This window comes from Fundulus heteroclitus, chromosome 18 (assembly GCF_011125445.2).
Source record: "Fundulus heteroclitus isolate FHET01 chromosome 18, MU-UCD_Fhet_4.1, whole genome shotgun sequence".
Classification (NCBI taxonomy): Eukaryota; Metazoa; Chordata; class Actinopteri; order Cyprinodontiformes; family Fundulidae; genus Fundulus; species Fundulus heteroclitus.
This window is the reverse complement of record NC_046378.1, coordinates 38,304,970-38,332,148: the sequence shown is the minus strand read 5'-3', so window position 1 is coordinate 38,332,148 and position 27,179 is coordinate 38,304,970. Positions and strand designations below refer to the sequence as shown.

Sequence of the window (27,179 nt, the reverse complement as noted above, 5' to 3'; positions counted from 1 at the left end):
CATTAAATTGAATCCCACTGTGGATAATTTAGTCTCAGTGTAACTTCAGCTGTTCTGTGAAGGCCTCACAGGTTTATTAGAGAACATCAGTGAACAAACAGCATCATGAAGAGGGTACACAGTAAATATGTGGTAGAAAAGGTGGTAAAAGTCTGATCATTTGAGACCAAAATTATAGATTTTTTGTCTGTTATTTGTGGCAGAACCCTGATTCAGGACATCACCCTGAAAACTTCATCCCAAACAATAAAACATGGTGGTGGCAACATTCTGCTGTGGTGGGCTTTTCTTCAGCAGGGACCGGATGGATGGAGCTAGAGAGGGATTCATCCTGGAAGAAAACTGAGGTGGAAGTTTACCTTAAAACTGTAAACATACACTCAGTGCTACAGTTAGAAAGGAAGGTACAAATTAGGAATCTGAGTCAAAACTTGAAAATTACCCTTTATAAATGCTTTTCCTCTGATCTAAGTGAGCTTCAGAAATTATGAAAGTACTAATGCCCGGCTATGTAAATCAACAATTAAATACACTACTAAAGAGACAAATTGTTGCTTAAATTTAGTTTTTATTGCAAAATTAAACACATTGTTTTTGCTTCCAGCTTGCTCAGTCCATCACTTGTAAGAACAAATGCAAGAACTTTTTGGAATTATTGGAAGATTTTAGATTATCAATAGTTCATTAAAGATTTTAAATAGTGACTAGTATGTAATGTTTTTGTTTGATTCAGTTAGTTTGATAATATTAGTTGATTTGGTGGGAATTTGTAAAGAAATAATTTGAAATTACGGGATTTTAAACCGAAGAAGCAATGATATTAATTGTCTTAAGACAACTTGATAAACAGGGTTTGGATATTTTTGCTGTAAACAGTAATAAAAAATAAAAAAAAAACATTTGCAAATCGTTAGGTATAAATTGAACACACACACACACACATATATATATATATATATATATATATATATATATATATATATATATATATATATATATATATATATATATATATGTGTGTGTGTGTGTGTGTGTGTGTGTGTGTGTGTGTTCAATATATATATATATATATATATATATATATATATATATATATATATATATATATATATATATATATATATATATATATATATATATATATATATATATTTACTTATACAAATACGATTGTAGCTATCCATCTTGTTTACACATGTAAAAGCGTAATTTACGAAAGGACACTGAACGCCACATTCACCTGGCGTCCTGGGCTCCTACGGGAAGCGTTAAGGGACAATTCGGTGTTGTTAGTGCGAAATATTAGCTTGCTGCTTTTCTTTGAACATGGCAGCGCATTTGAAAAAACGAGTTTATGAGGAATTTACCAGAGTTGTCCAGGTGAGCACAAGGATTTGTCCTTTTTTTTCCTTCTCGCTTCCTGTTCTTTATGCGCCAAATAATAAAACTGTAAAATATACCGACAAGATAGCTAGCTGATTAGCTAAGGTAGCATAGCAACTTAGAGCCGGTGTCAGTCCAAAACACAAATTACAGCATTTACTGCGCTAAATTGGTCCGATTTAAACAGTTCAAAAGTAATCTTTGGGATTAGTATCTGTCGGTGTTGTGAAAATGTTTCCCTGATCTCCGGATTAATGCAATTAGCCCGATTTAACGCCAGCTAGCTTGTAAATGCATGTTGACACAGTTTGTTTTGTTGATTTTTTTTTTTTTTTAATGCAGTCTGTTCTGACAGGTGCGATTTCACACGTATAGACCAGCAAAAGTAGACCAGAAGCTATTAACCAGGTTTTAATGTGACGTTTTGTAACATTTAAAGGCTTCGGAATATTTTCTTAACGGGCAGCACAAAGCATGTTGCATTTAATATGCCTCGGAAATGGAATATGTGCAGTGGGAATGGGGTCAACGCGAATAAAAAGTGTTCCATTTAACACAGTCCGAGAAAAAAACAACAACAACAAAACAATATGGCGACGTCCAGGAAAGCTGTTGTTTTGTTCGTAGTATCTCTTATAAGCGTCCCGTTAAAGCTGTTTCCACATGCAAACACCACTTTTAGTTAATTTCATGTAACATGGATTTTATTTCTTATTGAGATGTTGTATCACAACAATATTTGTTTTACATGTTTATTATTTAAATTGTATTTTTCTTTTTAAAAAGGGACAGTACATATGTATAAAACACAAGAAAAAAAAAACATTTCTAGGGGTTTACATATCAGTTATAGGTACATAAATTAGTTCGTAAAAATGTTAATGAGCGTACACAGATCACTTGTCTTAATAGCTTTTTGAAGGTTGGAGTGTTAGAATATACTGTTTGAAATCTTTTAAAGATACAGCAACATCTTATCTGCCAGCTTTCTGCTCATGAAAGCTGCGCTTGTCAAGATTTTCACAATTCCAAATAATTGGTTAACGAAACTGTTTGCACAGAACCAGAGTCTAAAATAAAAGTCAGCTGTAGATGTGTTCATGGGTTTCGAAATGCTTTGATGGCCGCAGATTCCCCATGAAGAAGCTCCTGCCAAGAAGCTGCGCCTTTCCAAACCCAGTAAATCTGCAGCTCTGCACATCGACCTCTGCAAAGCCGCCAACTCCACCGATGCGCTGCAGTACCTGCTGCAGTTCGCACGCAAGCCCGTGGAGGCGGAGAGCGTGGAGGGTGTGATCCGCATCCTGCTGGAGCATTACTACAAGGTGAAGCTAGTATGACAGATTTATGTGTATATTTGGATTTATTTATAGCTGCACTACAAAAGGGGAGCTAAAAGTAAACTCTGCTTGAAATGAGTGTATTTTTCCTTGATTTAAGCAGGTAAATAAGATGATCTGCCAATGGAATGAGCATTTTGACCCCTAAAATGAGATAATTAGATTGAAATAAGATGATGGAGGTGAGTTGTTCCTATTTTAAGTGCAAAAATCTTATTCCATTGGCAGATCATCTAATTTGCCTGCTCAAAATCAAGGACAAATTCACCAATTTCTTTTTGCAGTGATGTTAATGATCCCCTTTTCTTAGGAGACTGATAACTCAGTCAGGCTAAAGATTGCATCTCTTCTGGGTTTGCTGTCCAAAACTAAGGGTTTCAACCCGGACTGCGTTGTAGATGACGTCATTAACACACTTGGGAATGAAAGTAAGACCCATTTGCAAGCAATTCTGAGGCATTATTTAGCAATCTTGTGATTTTCTTTCATCGTCTGTCTCCAGAGTCCCACCAGGTTCTGGCCCAGCTGCTGGACACCCTGCTGGTCATTGGAACCCAGCTACCAGAAGGTGCTGCAGTCAGACGGAGGCTCGTAGAAGTTGCCTGCAAGGTGAAACTCAGCGTTAAGCATTTATAGACACAACACGACTCTCTCTCTAAAAGCAGTCCGGCTTCATCTTGATTTTTTTTTTTTTTTCTTTTACGTGTTTTTTTTTCTTGTTAGCTCCTGTCTGATACGTATTTCGGGGTGAGGAACAAATGTCTGCAGCTCCTGGGATGTCTTGGCATGGTGGACGCTCCTCTTGGGAAAGACGGTGAAGGACCCAGCTCATCAATAGGTCTGAATTGTTTTACGCAGGACTGCAGAAACTCTCGTCATCTTTCAGGGTTTCCTCTAGGATTTTTTTCCCCCAGACATGGATAGTTAAACTATAATGATTACTTACAGTTAATATGTCATTGAAATGCAACATGCGTTAGGATTACTTTATGAAGTAATGTATGAATTTTTATACATTGCCTGAATCCAAGCTGCATACATCTAATTTTACCAAAATGATAGTAATCACGTGCATAAAGTGATTCAAGGTGTGTGGTAATCAGGTATTATTTTAGTGCAACATTTTCAGAGAAAAAAAGATACTAGATAAAAAACTATATTTATTATATTTATGTCTAGCTTTGTAATCCAGGGCGGAATCAGCAGCAGCTTTGCGTTATACAGTAGCAGTGTGAAAACGGAGCGGGTCTCCTCTCTGCTCTGACAGCAGGTCTTTCAGGCGAGGCAGCCGCCTGTGAGACCATGTCTCCCTGGTGAAATATTGCTGCTTTCATGTGACGTCGTTAGATCGGCAAAAATAGAGAAAAGTCATTAAATAGTTTCTAGTCGCTTTTTGAATAAAAGTTGCTAGAGGGGTCTGAAAAGTCGCTAAGTGGAAACGCTTTGCAGCGAAACAGACAGGAGCTGGAGTAGTTTCTTTTTCAAAGTAAAGTAAATTTGGGCATTTAATGATATTTAAATGAATTTTAAGGTGTGATTATGATTAGAATAAGTGTGCAAATATACAGTAGCTCTGCTATATCATATGCTTTACATTGTTTTAACATATTTATTCATTCTGAATGTGGCGGCTTTTATTTTGGTGTGTCTTTATTTTCTTTATATTTTGCTTGGAAATAGTCAAAGAACAACATTACCTTTCTACGGTCATTCCTTCATATCTTCCTGAGTCACTGATAGACAAATTGGGACAAAATTATTTGCAAGAGCCCCGCCCGCCGTTATTTCTGTTTATTGTAGCTACCCTATCACAACTATCCCTGAAATTCATCTCCAAGAAAGTAAATTATGGGCAGGATTGCTTCTGAACTGTTGTAAGATGTTGTTATGGATCTGCAGGAGGAGTCCGAGACGTCCCAAATATCATCAGTAACTACTTCACAGACCAGGAGCCCAGAGTCCGCACTGCAGCCCTCAAAGCCATGGTAGAAGTGCACAAAATACCAACACAAACACAAACACCCCACCAATACAGCACCAATCATGCTCTGCTCAAAACAATTTACGGAACACTTTTTAATCAGAGTATAAGTTAAACGCTCAGGGATGTCCTGGTCAGGATCTGGGAGGAGGAACCCCAGGATACCGTCCGTTACCTCATAAGAAGCCCCGACGTTGTCAGGCAGGCCTTCCAGCAGCTGGGGGCTTTTTCAGTTTTACTTTCTCTGTGACTCGAGATTAAACCCTCTTTGGGTTGATAATTTCCATCAAATAATGTGACGTCCCTTTTAGGGCTGGGTATCATCTAGGATGAGCCGATTGGATACAATTCTCGATACATAGCTCACGATACAATACGATTCTCAATATAGCTCAGCTTGATTTGATTTGACTCCAGCATCAATATTTATTACTTTCAAATTAATGCTCAATCAACAAAACCAGCCAAATATTATATTTATGTTCTGTTTATTAATCGCTGATATATTAACAGGAAAATAAAGTACATTTGGTTCAATGCATTTAACAAATCACGGAAACCAAAAATGTGCCCAAATGTCTGATTTTAGGGACGAAGGCGCTTCTAAAATCTGGTTGGTGATTCTGCAAATTTGTCTCCCTTGCACTTCCTCGCTATTAACAGTAATGCAGTGCTGTAATAACGCCCCCTAGGGGTTGGGAGGTAGATCGATATTGAAAGCCAGAATATCGATACTAAATCATTTTTATAAACATCGATATTAATCTTTGTATCGATTTTTCTGCACAGTGCTAGTCCTTTTGTTCCTTACACATTACCCAATCCATATCAATATGTCCCAATTAAGATCCGATGTGGTCTCAAAGTGTTCCTTTAATTTTGAGCAGTGTATAAATAAGCTGTCTTCTTTCAGTCTTGGCATTTTTACACAGCTCCTTTTTTAATCTGGGTTTTCAAACTTTTTCTGCTTATTCATCAGCTGCAGCTTCATGAGAGAGGAATGAAGATTCATCAGATCATTTACGAACAGGTACGGGGATTGTTGAACCTCACTGGAGCCGCACACACCGATCAGACCGTTCAGAGTCTCTGGATGAACTGATTTATTTAGATCTTTAAGTGAGTCCTGTTTGTTTAAACAGGAGCTCTAAGATGTAGTTGCACCCCATTTAAAAATGTTTTTAAACCCCGATGGCCTTCAGTAATTAAAATAACTTTTAATGGAGGGAGAAAAGCAGAAGCTCAATGACCTAATTACACAATCAATGAGAAAAGCTGGTAGGGAAGTTTGTAAATGTGGATTTAAGGGAAACACCCTTATAATTTATGTTTATAAAACACATACCTGCTCAAGTCTTATCTGCTGTTAACAGCTGGATGACTGACAGGAAACTGTTTAGAGGATTATAAAACACCTTTAAGAAGCTGAAGCTACTCAGATGCTGGTTGTTTCCAGTCAGCTGGGTCCGAACCGTTGGAGCAAGATCCGAGGAAATATTCAGGTTGTAAAAGAAGACAAAGGCAGAAAAGTGTTTGGAGAGAAATCTGCCCTGAAATCAGAAAATGAGAAACAAACAGGCAGGAAGTATAGTTCTCGTCTGTGAGCAAACTGTAGAAACAATGAATGAAGGAAATGGGATTTATGCCAAATATAGCCAGACTAGGAGCTGCTTGTACTTGTACTTTTTTTTTTTTTTTAAGGCAAGGCAAGGCAAATTTATTTATATAGCACAATTCAGTACAAAGACAATGCAAAGTGCTTTACATGATTAAAATATAGCAAAATAAAACAGAATAAAAGCAAGTAGGAATAAAATGTAGATAGAAAAAAAGAACACAAAAGTGGTGATTCAGTTAACTAGAACAGTCGAAGGCAATCTTAAACAAATGGGTTTTTAATCTTGATTTAAAGGAACTCAGGCTTTCTGCACTTTTACAGTTTTCTGGAAGTTTGTTCCAGATCAGTGGAGCATAGGAACTAAATGCTGCTTCTCCATGTCTAGTTCTGGTTCTGGTTCTGCAGAGCAGGCTGGAGCCAGAAGACCTGAGTGTTCTGGAGGGTTGATGCCCTGATAACAAGTCTGTGATGGATTTAGGTGCTAATTCAGGGATTTATAGACTAACAGAAGGATTTTAAAGTCTATTCTCTGAGATACAGGGAGCCATGGAAGGACTTCAGAACCGGGTCCATGTTCTCTACGTTCTTAGTCTTAGTGTAAGGACTTCAGAACCGGGTCCATGTTCTCTACGTTCTTAGTCTTAGTGAGGACGCGGGCAGTTAAGGAAGATAACTCATCTTTCTACCAAGAAACAAGCGTCCACACAGCGTCGGACCTCAGCACAACCAAAAACTTCTGTAAACTTAAAGAAACGGTCGGCTGATCCGTCAACTTCTGTGCGGTGATGCTGGATCTTGAATGGACCAAAGTTGTTTTGGTCCTCAAAAGAATTTTGGCCGTCAAAAAAGCTTGAAGAGCTGCAACGAAATACAGATTTGGACGTCCGTGATTTTTATATTGTTTTCCTAAAAAAGAATGTACGAAGAGTCCCAACAGGGTCAGATATTTTAAATAAGTCACACATGCCCAGAATTTTTAGCTGGTAAATAACATTGTTTGTCATTTCCATTTTTATTTTTGCTTTAAAGTTGCCAAGTATCACAGCTTCCACCTCAATGACATTTTCCCACACAATGGCAGTGATGCTGAAGTGTTTTCTGTGTTTTCAGGCCTGCAGGCTGCTGTCTGACGACTACGAGCAGGTCCGCTCTGCTGCGGTTCAGATGGTCTGGGTGCTCAGCCAGCTGTACCCAGAAAGGTGAAGACAAAAAAAACGTGCAGTTTTTTTTTTGTTATTTGTGAAACTTTAGTGCCTTGCAAAAATATTCACCCCCTTTAAGCTTTTTCAACCTGTGATTTAAATGGTTTTAAATCTCATTTTATGTGATGGATCAGCACAAAATAGTCTAAGTTGGTGAAGTAAAATTGGAAGAATATACTGAAAATTGGTATGCTTATATTTATCCACCCACTTTGCTATGAAGCTCCTAAAAAGCTACCCTCAACAGTCACATAATTAGAAAAGTCCACCTGTGTGCAGTCTAAGTGTCACATGACCTGTCAGTATAAACACCTTTCCTGAAAGGCTCCTGAGGCAAGGCAAGGCAAGGCAAATTTATTTATATAGCACAATTCAGTACTGAAGAAATTGCAAAGTGCTTTTACATGATTAAATATAGGAATAAAGGCCAGTCGGGATAGAATTGTAGAAACATAAAAGAACATTTAAAAACAGTAAAACACTTTAACTAACATTCAAAGGCACTTTTAAAACAAATGTGTTTTTAATCTCAATTTAAAGGAACTCAGGCTTTCCGCACTTTTACAGTTTTCTGGAAGTTTGTTCCAGATAAGTGGAGCATAGGAACTAAATGTGCAGCACTAAGCAGGAGGCGTCACACAGTGAAGACTGAGGAGAAAAGTCAGGGACAAAGTTGTTGAGGAGTACAAGTCAGGGCGGGGCTATAAAGAATATTCCAAGCTATAATGTTCCACTTAAAATAGGAACAATTCATCTCAATCATCTTATTTCAAGTGCAGTATATCTAATTATCTTATTTTAGGGGTCAAAATACTCATTCCATTGGCAGATAATCTTATTTACCAGGTCAAATCAAGGATAAATACACTAACTTTAAGAACATTTTACTTATTTTTAGATCCATTTTTGCAGTGTGGGACGGAGGTTCAACCTTCCAGCAGGAAGCAGACTGCTGAAGCAACACTGGAGCGGTTTAAAGGGAGACGTTTAACTGTGTTGGAATGGCCTAGTCAAAGTCCAGACCTCAGTTCAGTTGAGGATCTGTGGTTAGACTTGAAGAACGTTGTGAAAAGCATCCAACATGGAGGAGCTGCAGCAGTTTAGCCGCGAGGAATGCTCAGAAATCCAGATGTGGCCAGATGTGGCGAGCTCATAGAGACTGATGCAGAGACGGAGACGGCTGGAACTACTGCAAGGCTCTTAAAGGTTGACGTTATTTTGTCCTATTTGTCGTTTGCTTTTCAATACAATAATAATGCATCTTCAAAGTTGTGGACATGTTCTGTAGATAAAATGATGCAAACTCCCAAACAATCTATTTCAATTGCAGGTTGGGAGGCAACAAAACATGAAAAAATCCCAAGGGGGGTGAATAAATTTGCAAGACGCTGTATAAAATGCGCTCTGAATCAACAGCAGAAATTTTTTTAGCACGTTTAAAACAGCTCAAAAGTAAAGAAACCTCAATAAAGCGAGACACGGATCACGTCTAATCTAGTTTATTTAGAGTTGAACGCCAAAAATAAGGCGAAGGATTAACGTTTTGCTGCTGCTGTCGTCGTCAGCATCGTTCCCATCCCATCATCCAACGAGGAGATCCGGCTGGTTGACGACGCCTTCGGGAAAATTAGTCACATGATCAGCGATGGCTCTTGGATGGTTCGGGTCCAGGCCGCCAAAACCCTGGTGAGGGGATCAGAACGCTAACCTCCCCAATTATCTGCCACTTTCTCAAAGTCTCAACCTGTAAACGTGTGTGTTTAACTTTGGGTGTTTCAGGGTTCGATGCTGCAGGTCAGCCCTCACTTCCTGGAGCAAACCTTGGATAAGAAGCTCATGTCAGACCTCAGAGTGAGTACATCAGGGTCGCTCAAAGCTGTAACCTGTCTGACGGTCCCGCTCCTCTAATAAAAACCCGCTTGTCTTTCAGAGAAAACGCACGGCCCACGAGCGAGCCAAAGAGCTCTTTGCTTCTGGAGAGTTCTCCTCCGGCAGGAAATGGGCCGACGACGCTCCCAAGGAGAGACTGGACAGCAACACCGTCAACCTGATCGCCTCGGGCGCCTGCGGTGCGTTCGTCCACGGCCTGGAGGACGAGATGTTTGGTATCTGCTCCTAATGTCTCCTGCACTGACAGTTTTTAGCTCTAGATTTGGATTAAAAGTTCATATTATGATACAAAAAGATACATTTTATAGAATCTGGTCTAAAATGGCCCAATTACGCTGCAAAAACGGAACTAGAAATAAGTAAAATGTTCTTAAAATGTGTGTATTTGTCCTTAATTTGAGCAGGTAAATAAGATGATTTGCCAATGGAATAAGAATTTTCATTCAATTTAACTTAAAATAGGAACAACTCATCTCAATCATCTTATTTCAAGTGCAGGATGTCTAATTATCTTATTTTAGAGGTGAAAACACTCATTCCATTGGCAAATAATCTTATTTACCTGCTCAAATTAAGGACAAATACACAAATTTTAATAACATTTTACTTATTTCTAGTTCCGTTTTTGCAGTGTAAGGGTGGACTTGATGTAAAACCACATCCTCCCACACATTAACCGTGTTTTAGGACACAGGAGGGTGTTGGTACCAAAGGTATCTGGTTGTCAAGTAAGCCTCTCCACTACTTTCTGTTTAATTTCTGATTTATTTATCTACTTATTTTTATATTTTCATTTCTCTTCTTAACGGTGCTTTCAAGTGTTTCCGTTTGTTGGAACAGGCTGTTTACACTGCAAAAACAGAACTAAAAGTAAGTGAAATTTTCTTGAAATCATTGTAAATGTCCTTGATTAGAGCAGGTAAATAAGACTATTTGCCAATGGAATAAGATTTTTGCACTTAAAACAGGAACAATTCATCTCCATCGTCTTATTTCAAGTGCAGGATGTCTAATTATCTTATTTTAGAGATGAATTGTTCCTGTTTTAAGTGCAAAAATCTCATTCTATTGGCAAATAGTCTTATCTACCTGCTCAAATCAAGGAAAAATACACTCATTTCAAGAAAATCTTTACTTATTTTTAGTTCCCTTTTTGCAGTGTACTTTTGAAATGTTGAATCACCAGCAGGAGAAAATTACAAAAAAAAAAATAAAAAAATCCTATTTTAGTGCCGATCCTGTTAAAAAAATTAAAAAATTGTTTCGTTTTTTCAGTGATCATCTTATTTCTACTCATTTGGAGGCTTTTCTTTTGTCCCGGTACATATTTGACCCTCTGACTTTTTTATTTTTTTTGTATTTTCTGGCTTCTGTTCTCCGATGGTTCTTCAGAGGTGCGCATCGCCGCCGTAGAGGCTCTCTGCCAGCTCGCTCGCTCCTCTCCCAGCTTTGCTGAGAAGTGTCTAGATTTCCTGGTCGACATGTTTAACGACGAGATCGAGGAAGTGAGGCTGCAGTCCATCCACGTGCTGAGAGAGATCTCCACCCACATAACGCTGAGGGAGGACCAGTTGGACACTGTGCTCGCTGTACTGGAGGTAGGTAGAGCCTGACTCAGCTGAAAATCTGTTTTTTAGCTGAGATAAAGCGGCTGCTCGTCTCCAGGACTCGTCTCGGGACATCAGAGAAGCTCTGCACGAGCTGCTCTGTTACACCAATGTCTCCACCAAGGAGTGCATCCAGCTGGCTCTGTTGGACCTGCTGAAGAACCTCAACAAGTATCCCACTGACCGCAACTCTGTCTGGAAGTAAGATCTCATTTAATTTGTTTTAAATCAAAGAAATCTTCTTTAACTGGCAGGTCTGGGAAATGGATTCTGTTTGCTTAACGTCAGGATGCAAACAGGCGTTTGCGCTGTTGTTGGGTTTTCTTTGCCTGGCAAAGTTATAGATTACTCCCACAAAATTACTTTCACATTTGTTACAGGTTTACTGCAAAAAGGGAGCTAAAAGTAAGTAAAATGTTACTGAAATTATTGTATTTTTCTTTGATTTCAGCAGCTAAGTAAGACTATTTGCCAATGGAATAAGATTTTTGCATTTAAAATAGGAACAGCTTATTATTTCTAGTGTAGGTCTTATTTTAGGGGGAAAAATACTAATTCCAATGGCAAATAGTCTTATATAGCTGCTCAACTCAAGGGGAAAAAAAATTATTTCAAGAAATTTTGATTCACTCTTAGTTCCTTTTTTGCTGTGAATTACTTTTAGGAAATTATTGATTACTATGATACATTTTACAGGTTACTTTCTAAAACTTAATGATTACTTGTCAGAACTATTTCTAATGTATCCAGAACTAGTAGGTTACTGCCGCAGATTATCCATTTTATATTCAAAGTTGTATATATTTTTCAGAACATGTTGTTAATTATCTGGGAATTAACCAGACCCTTTAGGTCATTTATTTTTAAACCTACCTGGAAGTTAAAGATTACCTTCATAAAATAACTTTTGCCAAACTTGTACGTTACTTTTTGAACATTACTAACTGCTGTCATAAACTTAAATGTTACTTTCTGGAAATTATTGGTTTCTTTCTAATGTATCCAGGACTAGCAGCTTACTGTCCCTGATTATCCCTTTAATTCTCAATATTTTACTTCCTTTTCTGAACATCTCGGTAACTTTCTGGAATTTATCCAAAACATACGGGTTACTTATTGGAATAACTTTTAAATAACTGTTTTAATTAGAATTATACATTTTATGCTCTTCTTACTTATTGGAACTCATTGGTTTATTTCTAGAACCTATCTGAAAGTGACTGGTAACAAATAAGAAGGTTACACTGCAAAAAGGGAACTAAAAGTAAATAAAAATTTCTTGAAATTATTGTATTTTTCCTTGATTTGAGCAGCTAAATAAGACTATTTGCCAATGGAATAAGATTTTTTGCACTTAAAATAGGAATGACTCATCATTTTATTTCAAGTGCAGAATAACTAATTATCTTACTTTAGGGGTAAAAATACTCATTCCATTGGCAGATAGTCTTATTTACCTGCTTAATATCAAGGAAAAATTTAATAATTTCAAGAAATTTTACTTACTCTTAGTTCCCTTTTTGCAGCATACTTTCTCATAATTTAGAGGTTTATTTATTTTTTTAAAATTATCAACTATTTTCACAGAACCTACAGATTACTTTCAGGAATTTATGTTGTTTTTCTAACAAATAGTTTTATTATCGTAGGACCTACTCAACATTTACCCTGCAGGTTACTTTTACATATCATATATTGCCCTTCAATGATCCTAGACGTTGCTCATAAACAGACAACGATGATGGAATTAACTTGTTACTTTAACTTGGTTAACTCAAAGGTGAGTTTAAATAAATTACCGGCTCCTTTTACCGTAACAAAAGGTTCAATGGTGGAAGTCATCGGATTATGTTCCAGTGCTGCTTACTTTCAAGAACTTAACCAGAGGTCACAACTTGCAGAACTAACAGTTTTACTTTGCAAAACGTAAACACTGCAAAAACAGAACTAAAAATAAGTAAAATTCTCTTTATATTAGTGTACCTGTCCTTGATTTGAGCAGGTAAATAAGATGATCTGCCAATAGAATAAGATTTTTGCACTTTAAAATAGAAACAATTCATCTCCATCATCTTATTCCAGGTGCAGTATGTCTAATTATCTTATTTTAGGGGTCAAAATACTCATTCCATTGGCAGATGATCTGATTTACCTGCTCAAATCAAGGACAAAAACAGATTTTACTCATTTTTAGATCCGTTTTTGTAACTTTTACACTCTGCTGTAAAATCAAACACTAACCCTAGCGATTATAACATTAACTCTTAATATGCATCTGGTTTGGTTACAAACCAACTTCAACATTGTGTTTCTTTTTAATTGGCTTTCCTTCACTCAGGTGCCTGAAGTTTCTGGGTTCGCGCCACCCGACGCTGGTGCTGCCGCTGGTGCCTGAGCTGCTCAGCACTCACCCGTATTTCGACACACCAGAACCCGACATGGACGATCCAGCCTGTATCCTTCATGCTCTGGGAAATTAATCATCGGTTGGAAAGTTAAAGCGCAGAGTAACTGTTTATATATTCTCCTTTATGAGGAGGAAGGTTCGTTGTTTTGGTTTATAATTTTCTTTCTTTGATTTTTCTGCTTCTCAGGATTGGTTTTTAATATTTATGCCGGGTTTTTTTTGTGTCACAGAGATGGTGAATTGTCTTTGTTGTTTGTGGGAAACCCCGTTTGTCTTTCTTGACCCCCGGTTCTTGATCTCAGACATCGCGGTTCTGGTTTTGGTGTTCAACGCTGCCAAGTCCTGTCCCACCATGCCGGCGCTGTTCTCCGACCACACCTTCAGGCATTACGCCTACCTGAGGGACAGCCTGTCGCACCTGGTGCCGCCGCTCCGGGTGAGGACTGACACCCTGGAAATGATGAGAATAAGGCTCTGCTTACACCTAACATTACATTTTATGCAAAACAGGATTTTTTAGTTTGAATATTGGTGAACGCTTTAATGCCCAAAGGTGAAAAATCCGATATCTTTGCTTGGCTTTTAATATAAAGATTTAATCTCTGTTTTATAAGAGGGAGGTGAACACGGCTCACTCATCTTTCAAAGAGTTTGCATTTTTCATCAAGGTGCTCCTGAAGACCACTTTCATATAACAAAGTGGTCTCTTTGGTCAGGAATGTTTCACATATTATATCCTGCAGTGAATTAAAAGCGATGCACAGAAATGACTTGAAACTGCAGGATTTTACCCTCACAACAACTCTTTGGATGCAGAAACCGATTTAACTGTTAGTTTTGGGTTTTTTTGCCGAATTGGAGAACTTTTCAAGAGATTGTGTGCAGTTGTTCCCTTCAGCTAAATGAATATGCAGCCCAACTTAACAACACTGCAAGAAGGGAACTAAAAGTAAGTCAAATTTTCTTGAAACGAGCGTATTTGCCCTTGATTTGAGCAGGTAAACAAGATTATCTGCCAGTGGAATAAGATTTTTGCACCTAAAATAGGAACAATTCATCTCTATCATCTTATTTCAAGTGCAGTATATTTTATTATCCTTTTTTAGGGATAGAAATACTCATTCTATTGGTGGACAATCTTATTTACCTGGTCAAATGTGAAATGTGAATTTCTCCAATGTGAGATCAATAAAGCCTATCTTATCTTAAATCAAGGACAAATAGACTAATTTCAACACATTTTTTACTTACTTTTAGTTCCCTTTTTGCAGTGAAGCCAGAATTCAGAAGATAACTTTAGTGGACTATATAGAAAAAAAGCACATCCATAAAATAGAACTCATATAGATCGATATCAACAATTATAAATAAATTCAAAATATATATTTTAAGTGCAGCCTTGGGCGTTTTATGCTGTTGCTTAATGAACAATTTTTAGATAAGACACAAACACAGAATTTAAACTCAACCCTTTATTGAACCAACTTTTTACCAAAACTGCAAGTTTTAAAAAAAAAAGAAATAAAAAGGCGTGCTCTCTGAACTCTTTGAAGGGGGCGGAGCCTGGTTCCTGGGTGTGTGTTGTGATTGGTTGGGAGGACTTAATGATGTAATATTAACCTACATGATAGGCTAGAATGCAAAAGGAAGGAAAACTGTTATTCTATTGAACTTTTTATTGATCCTTTTTCTCTATCATCAATATACGTCTATCGATCGATTGTATATTGTTACTGAATTATCATCCAGCCCTATTTGTGTGACTGGAGCCAAGTTCCTGCTCTCATAGCTGAGGCTGAATTGCTCCAAATCCTGTGGAACTAGAACTTTATTATCCACAAACAGAACTTAGAGCTTGTGCTGAACGCGGCCTTTCCTGTGACTGTTGTGTTCTTCAGCTGCTGGGCAGGAAGCAGGTCTACAGTCTAGACTCTCTGGACTCCGGCTGCGGTTCCGGTTCGGTGGAGTCGGCCAAACTCTTCCTCCAGCAGAGCCTCAACAGGGTCAGCACCATCCAGAACCTGGAAACACCCGGCGCTCCGGACCTGCTGAACTTCACAATACGGTAAACACGGCAGTGGAGGTGATCACTCCAGTGTTGTAGTCCAGTCACTATGCCTCGAGTCCGAGTCCAGGTTCGAGTCTCCAGTGTTCAAGTCCGAGTCAAGTCCAAGCCATTAAAAAAAAATCAGAGTCGAGTCCGAGTCCAGTCACTATTGATCCAAGTTGAGTCCAAGTTCCGCACTAAAGTAAGCATAGCCTACATGTTTTTAAACTAAAAAAAAAAATCCACACTCCACCACATTGCACTAATAATTTAGATATTAAAATCATACACCAAATAATATTCTAATGACATATTAAAATTATAGCCTAATGATATAAAAAAAAGTCGAGTCTTTTTCCGAGTCAGAATGATCTGAATGTAGGAGTCCGAATCCAAGTTCGAGTCATCAGTGCTCAAGTCCAAGTCAAGTCACAAGTCTTTAAATTTAGCTAATGACTCGGACTTGAGTTCGAGTCTCGGACTCGAGTCCTACAACACTGGATCACTCTCATGTTGTTCCTGTTACTGGAAGCTTTATAGTAACGGAAATGAACAGAACCAATCATCCATGTGTTCTTAGAGGAGCTGTCATTCCTGCAGACTTAACATTCGTTAAACCTATTTAACAAATGTTTACATGTTTTAGCACCTTATCACTGCAAAAAAGGAACTAAAAGTAAGTAATTATTTTTTTTAAAGAGTGTATTTGTCCTCGATGTGAGCAGCGAGTTTAAATGATCTGCCAATGAAATAAGATTTTTGCACTTAAAATAGAAAAAAACATCATCTTACTTCAAGTGTAGTCTATACAATTATCTTATTTTAGGGGTCAAAATACTCAAATCAAGGACAAATACACTCATTTTGAATTTTAGTTCCCTTTTTGCAGCAAACTAGAACGATGCTGAGACTTTTTCCTCCTTCAGTCTGAGCTAACTCGGAGCTGAAGGAGCGTGGGACCAGAATTTAACAAATATTTCTAAGATTTAACTTTGAATTAGTTTGCATAAAAAAAAAGTAAAACAGGAAATAGAAGCCTAACTTTGTTGATCCACTTTTAAGCATGCGGCTGCGGTTGCCACTCGCCCTACAGGTCATTTAATCGGCCTCCGCAAAGCATAATTTAATCAGAAGTTGACGTTACGCACGGCTGTAATAAACAGGAAGTAAAAGTTGCAAACTAGATAGAAGAAAAAGAGGTTTATAAGGTGTACCATCAATCTTTGAGAAAATTTAAGGATTTTAAGTGAGCCTAAATGTACTCACCATAGGATTATTGTAAAAATTAAAGCTGCTTAATATCAAGGAAAAATTGAATAATTTCAAGACATTTTACTTACTCTTCCCTTTTTGCAGCATACTTTCTCATAATTTAGAGGTTTTTATTTTTATTTTAATTATCAACCATTTTCACAGAACTTACAGATTATTTTTAGGAATTTTAACTAACAAATAGTTTTATTATCGTAGGACTTACTCAACATTTAACCTGCAGGTTACTTTTACATATCATATATTGCCCTTCAATGATCCTAGACGTTGCTCTTAAATAGACAACGATGATGGAATTAACTTGTTACTTTAACAACAGACTAACTTGGGTAACTCAAAGGACTCAGAGGTTACTTTTAATAAATTAACGGCTCCTTTTACCGTAACAAAAGGTTAAATGGTGGAACTCATCGATGATGTTCCAGTGCTGCTTACTAGAACTTAACCAGAGGTCACAACTTGCAGAACTAACAGTTTTACTCTGCAAAACGTAAAGTAACTTTTAAACTCTGCTGTAAAATCAAACACTAACCCTAACAAAATATAAAAAAAAACTCTTAATATGCATCTGGTTTGGTTACAAACCAACTTTAACATCTTTCAAGTTTGGATTGAAAAGTTCATCATCCCGCTTAACGGATTTCATCCTATCGTCAGAGATCTGCAGCGGCTGGGCGAGCTGCAGACCGAGCTCGCGGGAGCCGCTGATTTCTGCGCCACGTACCTGCGCTGCCAGCTGCTGCTCATGAAGGTGAGCGTCTCCACCCTCTGTGCCGGTCGGATTCCCCGTCAGAAAGCGGACTTTAAGATGAACCCCTTTTTTTTGTTCAGGCCCTGCAGGACAAGCTGTGGAACATGGCCGTCCCTCTCTGCCTCAAACAGAACGTCACCGCCACCGCCGCAGCTCAGCAGGTGAATACGGCAGCAAACAAAAAAATACAAACGATTGCATTTAAAGCAAAACTTGACCTCGTTTCTGTTTTTATTTTGCTTTTTTTTTTGGTGACTGCAGATTTTAGAGGAGACCTACAAGCTGGAGTTTCTGTACAGCGGATTGGAAAGCAGGCAGGTGGCCACCGTTCATCATGTCCGGCTTCAGGCCAAAGCCCTGCAGCTCGTCCTGACGGCTCGCAGCAGACCAGGGTCGGTACGCCAGCATTCAAAGCTCAGTTCTGTCTTCGTTCTGATCATTTACCCAGCTGTCCCTTCTCCCCAGGATGGACCTTCTCATCAGCAGCTGTGAGAAGTTTCTGCAGGAGATTGAGTGTTTTCAGAGGTAATATCTGGTTGAGTTGGTCTCTTCCAGGGCCTTTTATCGTCTACTAGTCATGACTCTGTTGTCAGAGCGCTTGCTTTTCGCAGCCATCTCAAGATTAGTAACGGTTCACTGCAAAAGGGAACAAAAAGCAAGTAAATATTTCCTGAAATGACTGTATTTGCCCTTGATCTGAGCAGGTAAATAAGATTATCTGCCAATGGAATAAGATTTATGCAACCCTAACTCATCCCCATCATCTTATTTTAAGTGCAGTATATCTAATTATTTTATTTTAGGGCTCAAAACCCTAATTCCTTTGGCAGATCGTTTTATTTGCGTGCTCAGATCAAGGGCAAAACATTAAGTTCAAGAAAAGTTTAGTTATTCCTAGTTCACTGCAAAAAGGGAACTAAAAGTAGGTAAAATCCTCTTGAAATTAATGTATTTTTCATTGATTTGAGCTGGTAAATAACACTATTTGCCAATGGAATAAGATTTTTGCATTTAAAATAAGAACCATTTATCTCTATCATCTTATTTTAAGTGCAGGGTGTCTATTTATCTTATTTTAGGGGTAGAAATTCTCAATCCATTGGCAAATAGTCAGTTTTAGCCATTCAAATCAAGACAAAATATACTAATTTCAATAAAAATGTCCTTACTTTTACTTCCCTGTTTGCAGTGTTCCGTTTTTTGCGGTGTTTTCTGTCAGGAGAAAACAAAAAGCGAGTAATTCAGCGGCCAAAATGTCTTCCTGCTCCCTCAGGATGTTCCTGACTCAGCTGCCCCACCTCCAGGACAGTTTCGTGGACAAACTTTTGGAGCTGATGCCCCGGCTCTCGTCCTGTAAGCCCGTGGAGCTGGTGAAGATTCTGCAGACCACGCTGAGACAGAGCGGCCTGCTGCAGCTCAGACTGCCTGAGCAGGTAAAGTAAAAAAAAACGCTGACTTCTCAGGGAGTTTCTGCAGCAACAAAACATCTTAAGCTGCAGATCTGACACCTGTTTTCATACAGATCCACCGTGCAACCGCCACAATCATAGAGCCAACGGGGGAGTCGGATAACCCGCTCAGGTTCACCTCTGGCCTGGTGGTGGCGCTAGACATCGATGCCACGTTGGAACACGTCCAGGATCCCCAGGACAAAGTGAAAGTTCAGGTGAGCTTCTGCTGCAGATCTGCACCATGAAGACTTCCCCTGACGACCATTTCACATTTGGTTGTACCCGAATGTTTATTGTAGGAATAAAAGCTGTTTGCCACGGGTCGTTTTTAGAACAAATTCTGAGGGTTTTTTTTTTTAACTACAGTGAGCAAATGTGTTTATATGATCAGGGCAGTCAAACTTTTTTACAGTAGCAGGCTAAACACTATCAGGTAGGAGGGTGCACTTATGGCGGTGCCCGAGCCCCGGAGGGGAGAATTTAGAAAAATAGTCTCCCTGATGTATTTTGGAAGCTTTCAAGACAGGTGATTATTTAAACAATAGAGTCAGAGTGCATGTTTCAAATTGAATAAAAGGAAAAAAATGTGAATGATCAATTCTTCAAAAACAACCTTTGTTTTTTTAATTATTATTATTAAAACATAATTTTTTTAACATGATATCATCATGTTTTAACAAGGTAAGGTAATCCCCATTTGCATAAAATTTGTTTTATTTTAATTACTAGCACCACATAAAACAGATCAGATTAGGTGAGGTCTATTCATCTTATTATTATTATTATTCACAGTTCTGTTCTAAAAACGATCGTACCATTTCTTCACGAACAAAGTAGAATTTTTATGATAAAAATACAGGGTTGGAATTTGAAATTGAATTTACATGTTGAATTTATTTCAGTCATATCGCTCTTTCGATATTTCTTATCTCAGTTTAATTTCACTTGCACTCATCACACACGATATCATATCATCTACGAGGATTCTAGAGACGGACACAACATGCATCCCCTGAAAAACTTTGATAATTTGCTGCTGTAATATTATATTATATGTAATATTATAGATTTTTCAGAATAAAAAGCTAACAGATGTGCATAATCAAAAAATATCAGAAATATAATTATAGAGCATTCAGTATTGTAAGAAAGCCCACACTGGAAATAGAGTCTAATAGAAAGACTTCAAAAATTAGTAAACAGTTTAATTAAAGCCGCTCCTCTGAGTGGGTATTAGGAGCATTACGGTACACTGTGTCACTACCTGATAGGACCCCTGAGCCGTCTACCAGACTGCCTGACTGTAATGTCTAAACTAGAAGTGCATTCATGTAAGGCAGGCTGGAGTACGCGCTAGCAACAATAAACCTAGTAAGTTAATTAAATATAAAAGTTTATTTTGGCCTTATGTTAGAAACAGGGCAGTGTAGTCCAGCTACTCTGTCCTCCTGACAGAGACGGATAGAGAGCTGTGGACGTGGAGGAGTGATATTACACACTTGGGGAGAATATTTAACGCGTGTTATAATCCGAAAAATACGGTAAGGAAGAAACAGAGCAGATATTTTTCCACGGCACCGTACCTTGATGCCAGTAACCAGCTCAGTCCTACTAAGACCGTGTTGCCTCCTCTGCAGCGTGTGTTAAAAGCCTCAGCTAAGATGTAAAAACGGACCTGCATGACGCAGCGACTCACTCCGGTATCGGCTTACCTGCAGACGCCCAGCTGGAAAACCAGTTCTGGCCGCTTCCTGGGGGGAAATCAGGCCACATTAGAGACACATGAGAATACATTACATTAAAGTTCCTGCCACAGTCACAATGAACGCCTGCATTACGTATTTTGCTTGGGAAAATGCATTAAATAACAGAATAAAACGCTGTTTTTGTTGACTTTGCAGAAGCTGGTGGGGCTCTTCAGATAAGACGTGTTTTATCCATCTTTCTTTTTCCAAATTAACATCGCCTGTTTTATAGATGAAGTCATTTTAACAAATAAGTAATAAAGAATGAACTAAGTTGTAAGATTTACAGATGACAGCTGCCAGGATTTAATGACAATATAGTAAAATACTTATCAGATCTGTGCCTTTCTCCTTTTAAAGCATCAGTCGGGTTACCTAAAGCTCTGGTTGGTGTCGATAATTTCCAGAACCCACCCATCTGTAGCGGCTGCAGCTGATTTTATTTTATTTTTTATGAAAACGTTCATCTTGGGAACCACTGATCTCTATTTGTTTACTGGCGTGGTGATTTTACCGCAAAACTGAAGTCACTGGCCGCCATCTTGCTACTCCCTACTCTCACAGAATCCCACAGGATTTGGTTGCAACAACAAGCAGTTTTCTGGCTGTGTGAAAACATTTCACAGGTAATTCTACAGTCAGTGGATGTACTAACACTATCAACTACTAGGAAATTAGGTGCTGAAATATTTTACATTTTATTTATATTATATATATATATATATATATATATATATATATATATTTTTTTTATATATATATATATATATATATATATTTTTTTATATATATATATTTTTTTTTTTTTTTTTTTTTATATATATATATATGAACATGCAAAATATTTTAGCACATGACTTTCTCAGTACTTAACAGTTTTAGTGCATAACATAAAAGTAAATAGCATTTGACATTTTAAAAGTCCTAAACCCCCCCTGAACATTAGAAAATCATTGTTTGATGCTGTAGCGCACATATTCCGTAGTTACTGGGGGAAAATAGGGAGTACCAATATGGCGGCTGGTGGCTTCACAGCAATGTGTATTTTATACGGCCAATGCACACTCCAGTGAATAAATAGAGATCAGTGCTGGGAACCCACAAAGCAGACTTTGCCAACCTTTAACAGACGTTTCCAACACCGCACACAGGTCCTGTATCCAGACGGCCAAAGTCATGTGATCCATCCCAAGCCTGCAGACTTTAGGAAGCCCGGACCGGACAGACACAGGCTCATCACGCAGGTGTACCTGTCTCACACCGCCTGGACAGGTGAGCACAGCAAAAACATGGCAGCTGTGTCCAAAGCTGCGCTGACCGCCTCCTAACCTGAGAATCATCCTTCCTGAACCCAGAGCCTTCACAGGTGGAGGTGCGTCTGCTGCTGGCCTACAGCTCCTCTCCCTCCTCTCCCTCTACGACCGGCAGGGCAGGATGGAGCGACAGCATCGACAGCCTCCCGCCAGCGGAGGCCGCCGTCGAGGGAACGATCCCGTTCAGCAAGCCCGTCAAAGTCTACATCATGCCCAAACCTGCGCGGCGATAGCCTCAGATGGAGACTCTGCTTCTAGTCTGAACAGATTTATAAGACGCTGAGGGGAACGTTTCCCACGCCGCCCACTCCACAGACAAACCCCCGGATAGACAGGAGATTAATTTTATGTTATTTGTTGTTTGAAATGAGCAGAAATGGACTTTCATAGGGAAAATTAAACAGACGTTTCACAACATTTTACTGATATTTTTTAATCCATGTTCATCGTTTAAATGCATCTAAGCACAATCATCGCAGTTTTTATTTCCCTTTTAAAGAAAACACATAAAGGTTTAGACAGCTGCTGGTTGCTGGGAATGAATTCCTCATCAAAGTGAGGCACCAGCTGATTTCAGCATTTCAACACAGGTCTGTCTGAACCTTAAAGAAGTCATAACCTGGTATTTTACAGATACAATCCTAAAAATCTGTTTAAAAGTCATGTTTAGGAGTCTTCTTTTAAAATGGAGCTCATTCTGACCCTTCTTCATGACCCGAGGGTACGTGCCAAAATCTCGCTTGGTAGAGAGAGCGCTCTCTTCTGGTTTTTTATGGCCCACACACACAGAAAACAATGTGTGAAAGGTTGTAACTGAGGCCCAACACCAGCACACAAGTTTTAACCTGAAAAGGTGTGAACACCAGGTGATGACTCCCTTTTTAAAGCAATTCAGCCGCAGCAGAGATGGAGTAAATAAATACAGATCTCAACCAGCAGTCTCCATGCTGTGTTTCAGTTTCACCACATTGCATATAGTGCATTGATGCAGAGAAAAGCTCTCGACACGACGAGCAATCCGATATAAAAGGTGTTTAATGGAGTCGAGGAAGGCCTCCTCAGCAGGTGGAGTGGAAGACTCCGCCCACTTTGGCGCCTTGACCGGCCAGTTTGTTGTATTCAGCCACAGCCTTCTGAGTCTGGAGGACTCTGACTTCAACGCCTTTCTGCTTCACAAAGTCCAGAGTGGAAGAAGGGACCTGAGGAGAGAAAACGTGCGTCTAAAGCAGGAATTACTGTCAATCTGACTAGCTCCATACTCTTTCTGCACATATGTTACTGATATTAAGCCCCTTGTTCTTTCTTCTGGCATCTGCAGCCGCAGAACGGATGAAACAGTGGCTCAAATATCGCAGCGATGACCTGATTAAAACATTACTAAAACTTACACCAGGTTACCGAGAGGCTTCACTACCATTTTCATGCTGAATGTCTGAAAATGAACGCAACCATGTGACATATTCCAGATTCATTTGGCTAACCATCATATTTGGGGAACTAAAGAATGTTGAAATTATATTTCCAGACTCAGCAAAATGCTTATTTTCACACCTTTGATCCTAATCAACCTGCACTATTCAGAACGGGAGCACATAACAAGCAGCATATGTTTCAAGAATGGATTTTTGTTAAAATGTGACTAATTTACTGATGTTTACACCCAGGAAAAACCTGGTTACAAAAATCACCGCTGCACCTTATCCTGTAATTTACTGTGATTTTTCAAGCTGTATGCAAACAAAATCTCGTTCTGTACGCATTCTGTGCATACAAAATGACAAAGTTGTCTAAGTCATTACAACATTACTAAAACTTACACCAGGTTACCGAGAGGCTTCACTACCATTTTCATGCTGAATGTCTGAAAATGAACGCAACCTTGTGACATATTCCAGATTCATTTGGCTAACCATCATCCAAGAAATTATATTTCCAGATGGTCATTTGAACTTTAAATATGAAAAGAAAAGGAGGTGATATTGTGGCAAAAGTGACATAGTCCCATCCTGACTATTTTCACACCTTTAATCCCAATCAACCTGCACTATTCAGAATGGGAGCACATAACAAGCAGCATATGTTTCAAGAATGGATTTTTGTTAAAATGTGACTAATTTACTGATGTTTAGATCCAGGAAAAACGTGGTTTTCAAAAATGCCAGCAAGCCAGGAAAAAGTGCAACTGCTCCTAATTTCACTGAGGGTCCAGGGAGGGAGAGAGAAGGACTCAGCTCAGGTGGCTTCAGGTGTTCTGGTCCTGTTCATCTGGCAGAAGATCCAGAAGCAGATCAATACCTCACCGAAGAGACAATAAACATCCTGTCTAACCAAACAATGGGACCCGCTAGAGCTTTGTTTGTGAGAAGGAAGTGTTGAAGTGTTGAAGCCCCCTTTTAGGTTGTGGCTCTGCAATAAATACACAACTAAAAACCGCCCAGGTTGAATTAGTTTGTTTCATGAGTTCTGTGTGTTCCTACATGATCAGAGATCATTTGTCTCAGGTCTGCTACGACCTCGAGAAGGATTAGTGGCGTAGGGCTGATCTATCCCCGTCTATCCCCCCCGTCCCATCCCATCCCCCCGTCCCCTTCTGTCTCAGGAGCTTTCAGCTGATCATGAGGCGTGAACACTGATCTCTATAATACACTGGAGTGCTAATCGCCGTCTGTTTGAACGAGTCACTTTGAAGCCACCAGCCGCCATATTGGTACTCCCTATTTTCCTCCAGTAACTAGGGAATATGTGCGCTACAGCATCGAATAACGAGGATTTTCTCATGTTCAGGGGGGGCTTAAGACTTTTAAAATGTCAAATGCCATATACTTTTATGTTATGTACTAAAACTATCAAGTAATGAGAAAGTCGTGCTGAAATATTTAGCATTTTATTTGTTCAAATATATATATATATATATATATATATATATATATATATATATATATATATATATATATATATATATAACAATATACAAAAACATATTTATATATGTGTATACATATATTCATATATACACATATATGTATATTTAATATGAATAACATGTAAAATATTTTAGCACCTAATTTCCTAGTAGTTAATAGTGTTAGTACATCCACTGACTGTAGAATTACCTGTGAAACGTTTTCACACAGCCAGAAAACTGCTTGTTGTTGCAACCAAATCCTGTGAGATTCTGTGAGAGTAGGGAGTAGCAAGATGGCGGCCAGTGACTTCAGTTTTTCGGGCAAATCAGCACTCCAGTGAACAAATAGAGATCAGTGGGCGTGAACAAGTGTAGCTCAGGGAAGGAGAGGATGAGCTGAAGGGGGCTTGACTTTATATCCATGGTCTAATCTGATCTGGGGATCTGTTATTGCACGTTTAATCTCAGCTCCTCAACCAATCAGACGCAGCCACAAGACTTGCTTGTTTTATTCTACAGAGTTTATCAAACAAGGCAAATCATGAATCTGACCTTTACGAATGCCACGAAAACATAAATTTCTGGCGCAGAGAGAGGAATGAATTTTACCTGTAGAGCTTCACTCATGCCTCTTCCAATGACCAGCAGCTCTATTCCCTTCTTCAGCACCTCGTCCAGGTCAGCGGGTTGCACTCCTGGGTAATGCTGGGAGAAAATCAAAGCTGGCTTCAGAGGAAAAGCCTTCAGCAGCATCTACTGACTCTGCTTTTTTTACTCACATTGGTCCCCGTCTCCCTCCAGTCCCAGGCCCGGCTGCCCCCAGGCCAGACCTTGCAGTCCTTGTAGCTGGAGGAGCAGCCCTTCACCTTCATGTGGCCCCAGGAGAGGGAGGCTATTTCCGGGGAGGACATGGGTTTGCCAGGCTGGAGGACAGAGAGAAGAAGTTTTTTTCACCTTGATGCGATAACGTGATGAACAGAACACCTCTTCCTGTATTTTAGTGAGAATTAAAAATGTTTGCATTTAATTAATCGCCATTGGAGCATCAGTAAGGAGAGCTGATGAGTGACATTAACTTATGTGCATACTAACAGGAAAAAGGAACAAAGATACCAGAGGTGGGGCTAAGATCATTATTTCCTCAAGTCAAGTCCAATTAAGGTTTAACTTTAAACTCTAAATCATGAGCCCATCTACTAATGTTGGGATCAATCTTTGATTTTTCCAGGTAGGTTTTTGAATCAAGGCACAAACGTTTTACCAATATTACCAAAAAGTAATTAAATGCCATAAATCAAGCCATCCAGTCCTCATAATTGCTCTAAAAACATCCCGTGGTGGAGGGTTCCGTTTCGTACCCCATAAAAACTCTGGAACGAAACGACCTGCAGATGGTGGAGGGGCTCCCACACGCTGAAAACAACCCTGCTGCATTTTTCTCCTTTAACTGAACTTAAGCAAAGATAAACACCGTAGAAGTTTGTCTTGAACTAGTTTATTTCCATTAAAGGTTATTCTTGTTGCTAGCAGCAACTTTACCATAAAAACAAGACACACTGACTTGTTCTGTGGTCAAAAAGAATCGCCGGAGCTAATAACTTAAAATATACCAAATAAATGTACTTTTAACTCACCGTCTATCAGCAGTCCGACTCAGGGTTAATGGTAAACCTTACCTCCCGAGTTGTAAACAACGCGTAAATCTCTAATCAGCCCAGAGTTAAAACCCAATGTGGCCATCTGTCACTTAGCGGGGTGCCTGCGCCCCCTGGAGGACGGAGGGGAAACTGCACCAGGTGAAAAAAAAAAAAAAAAACAGGTCTGAATTTTAAATTTAGGGACTATTTGGTGATGCAAGAGACAGTTTTTACAAGTCTCTTAAACCGGATTAAATTAGTCCAGGGCTCTGAGGTGGCAATTGAGCCATTTACAATTAATTGATTATTTTATTGCCCCATGAGGGAAATTCAGGACTGAAATTAATTTGCTAAGGTAAATTGAAACAGTGACACAGCGGTCATGATGGCTTGTAGATAAGAGTTGGTACAACATAACTGTCCTAGGCCAATAAGGAATCCAACTTAATTATTTTCCTCTGTTTAAACTCTACATTTTTATATATTGCAAAATTGTCATAATCACTTAAATTAAGTGCCAGAAGTCCAATTACCCCCCACATGCATTAAAACATACTACTACTCCTGTGTGGATGAAATATTCATATTTTGGGTCCCGGCCTGCACGGTTTCTAAGAACCAAGCAAATTA

At 38.9% G+C, this 27,179-nt stretch overlaps 2 protein-coding genes across 4 annotated transcripts; one reads left to right on the top strand and one right to left on the bottom strand.

Moving 5' to 3' along the window:
- The first annotated feature begins 1,241 nt into the window (after positions 1-1,241).
- On the top strand, positions 1,242-22,424 carry ints4 (integrator complex subunit 4). Of its 3 annotated transcripts, none has more exons than XM_036149731.1 (24): positions 1,242-1,380; positions 2,514-2,708; positions 3,037-3,151; positions 3,226-3,332; positions 3,447-3,561; positions 4,623-4,708; positions 5,684-5,734; positions 7,433-7,521; positions 9,090-9,210; positions 9,304-9,375; positions 9,455-9,629; positions 10,807-11,012; positions 11,080-11,222; positions 13,360-13,475; positions 13,731-13,864; positions 15,327-15,493; positions 17,405-17,498; positions 17,579-17,659; positions 17,760-17,890; positions 17,964-18,023; positions 18,772-18,931; positions 19,021-19,164; positions 21,846-21,966; positions 22,050-22,424. In XM_036149731.1, the coding sequence occupies exons 1-24, from the start codon at positions 1,327-1,329 to the stop codon at positions 22,238-22,240; spliced, it is 2,928 nt and encodes a 975-aa protein (XP_036005624.1). In that variant the 5' UTR covers positions 1,242-1,326; the 3' UTR covers positions 22,241-22,424. The 3 variants fall into 3 exon arrangements, with proteins under 3 accessions (XP_036005624.1, XP_012727912.2, XP_036005625.1); XM_012872458.3 differs by having other exon boundaries at positions 3,034-3,151; XM_036149732.1 differs by lacking the exons at positions 21,846-21,966; positions 22,050-22,424 and adding an exon at positions 20,587-20,777 and having other exon boundaries at positions 3,034-3,151.
- On the bottom strand, positions 22,425-26,659 carry aamdc (adipogenesis associated, Mth938 domain containing). Its single transcript, XM_012872461.3, has 4 exons — positions 26,547-26,659; positions 25,692-25,835; positions 25,522-25,617; positions 22,425-23,206 (listed from the first exon to the last, which is right to left on the bottom strand). The coding sequence occupies exons 2-4, from the start codon at positions 25,821-25,823 to the stop codon at positions 23,066-23,068; spliced, it is 369 nt and encodes a 122-aa protein (XP_012727915.2). The 5' UTR covers positions 25,824-25,835; positions 26,547-26,659; the 3' UTR covers positions 22,425-23,065.
- Positions 26,660-27,179: the final 520 nt, after the last annotated feature.

Excerpts from the sequence above, each read along its gene's own strand:
- aamdc (XM_012872461.3), bottom strand. The coding sequence starts at position 25,823 with ATGTCCTCCCCGGAAATAGCCTCCCTCTCCTGGGGCCACATGAAGGTG. Across the intron at positions 25,618-25,691 it reads GGAGGGAGACGGGGACCAAT|CATTACCCAGGAGTGCAACC; the intron begins GTGAGTAAAAAA and ends ATTTTCTCCCAG. Across the intron at positions 23,207-25,521 it reads GCATGAGTGAAGCTCTACAG|GTCCCTTCTTCCACTCTGGA; the intron begins GTAAAATTCATT and ends TTCTCTCCTCAG.
- ints4 (XM_012872458.3), top strand. The coding sequence starts at position 1,327 with ATGGCAGCGCATTTGAAAAAACGAGTTTATGAGGAATTTACCAGAGTT. Across the intron at positions 17,499-17,578 it reads GCCAGCTGCTGCTCATGAAG|GCCCTGCAGGACAAGCTGTG; the intron begins GTGAGCGTCTCC and ends TTTTTTGTTCAG. Across the intron at positions 17,891-17,963 it reads ACGGCTCGCAGCAGACCAGG|GATGGACCTTCTCATCAGCA; the intron begins GTCGGTACGCCA and ends CCTTCTCCCCAG.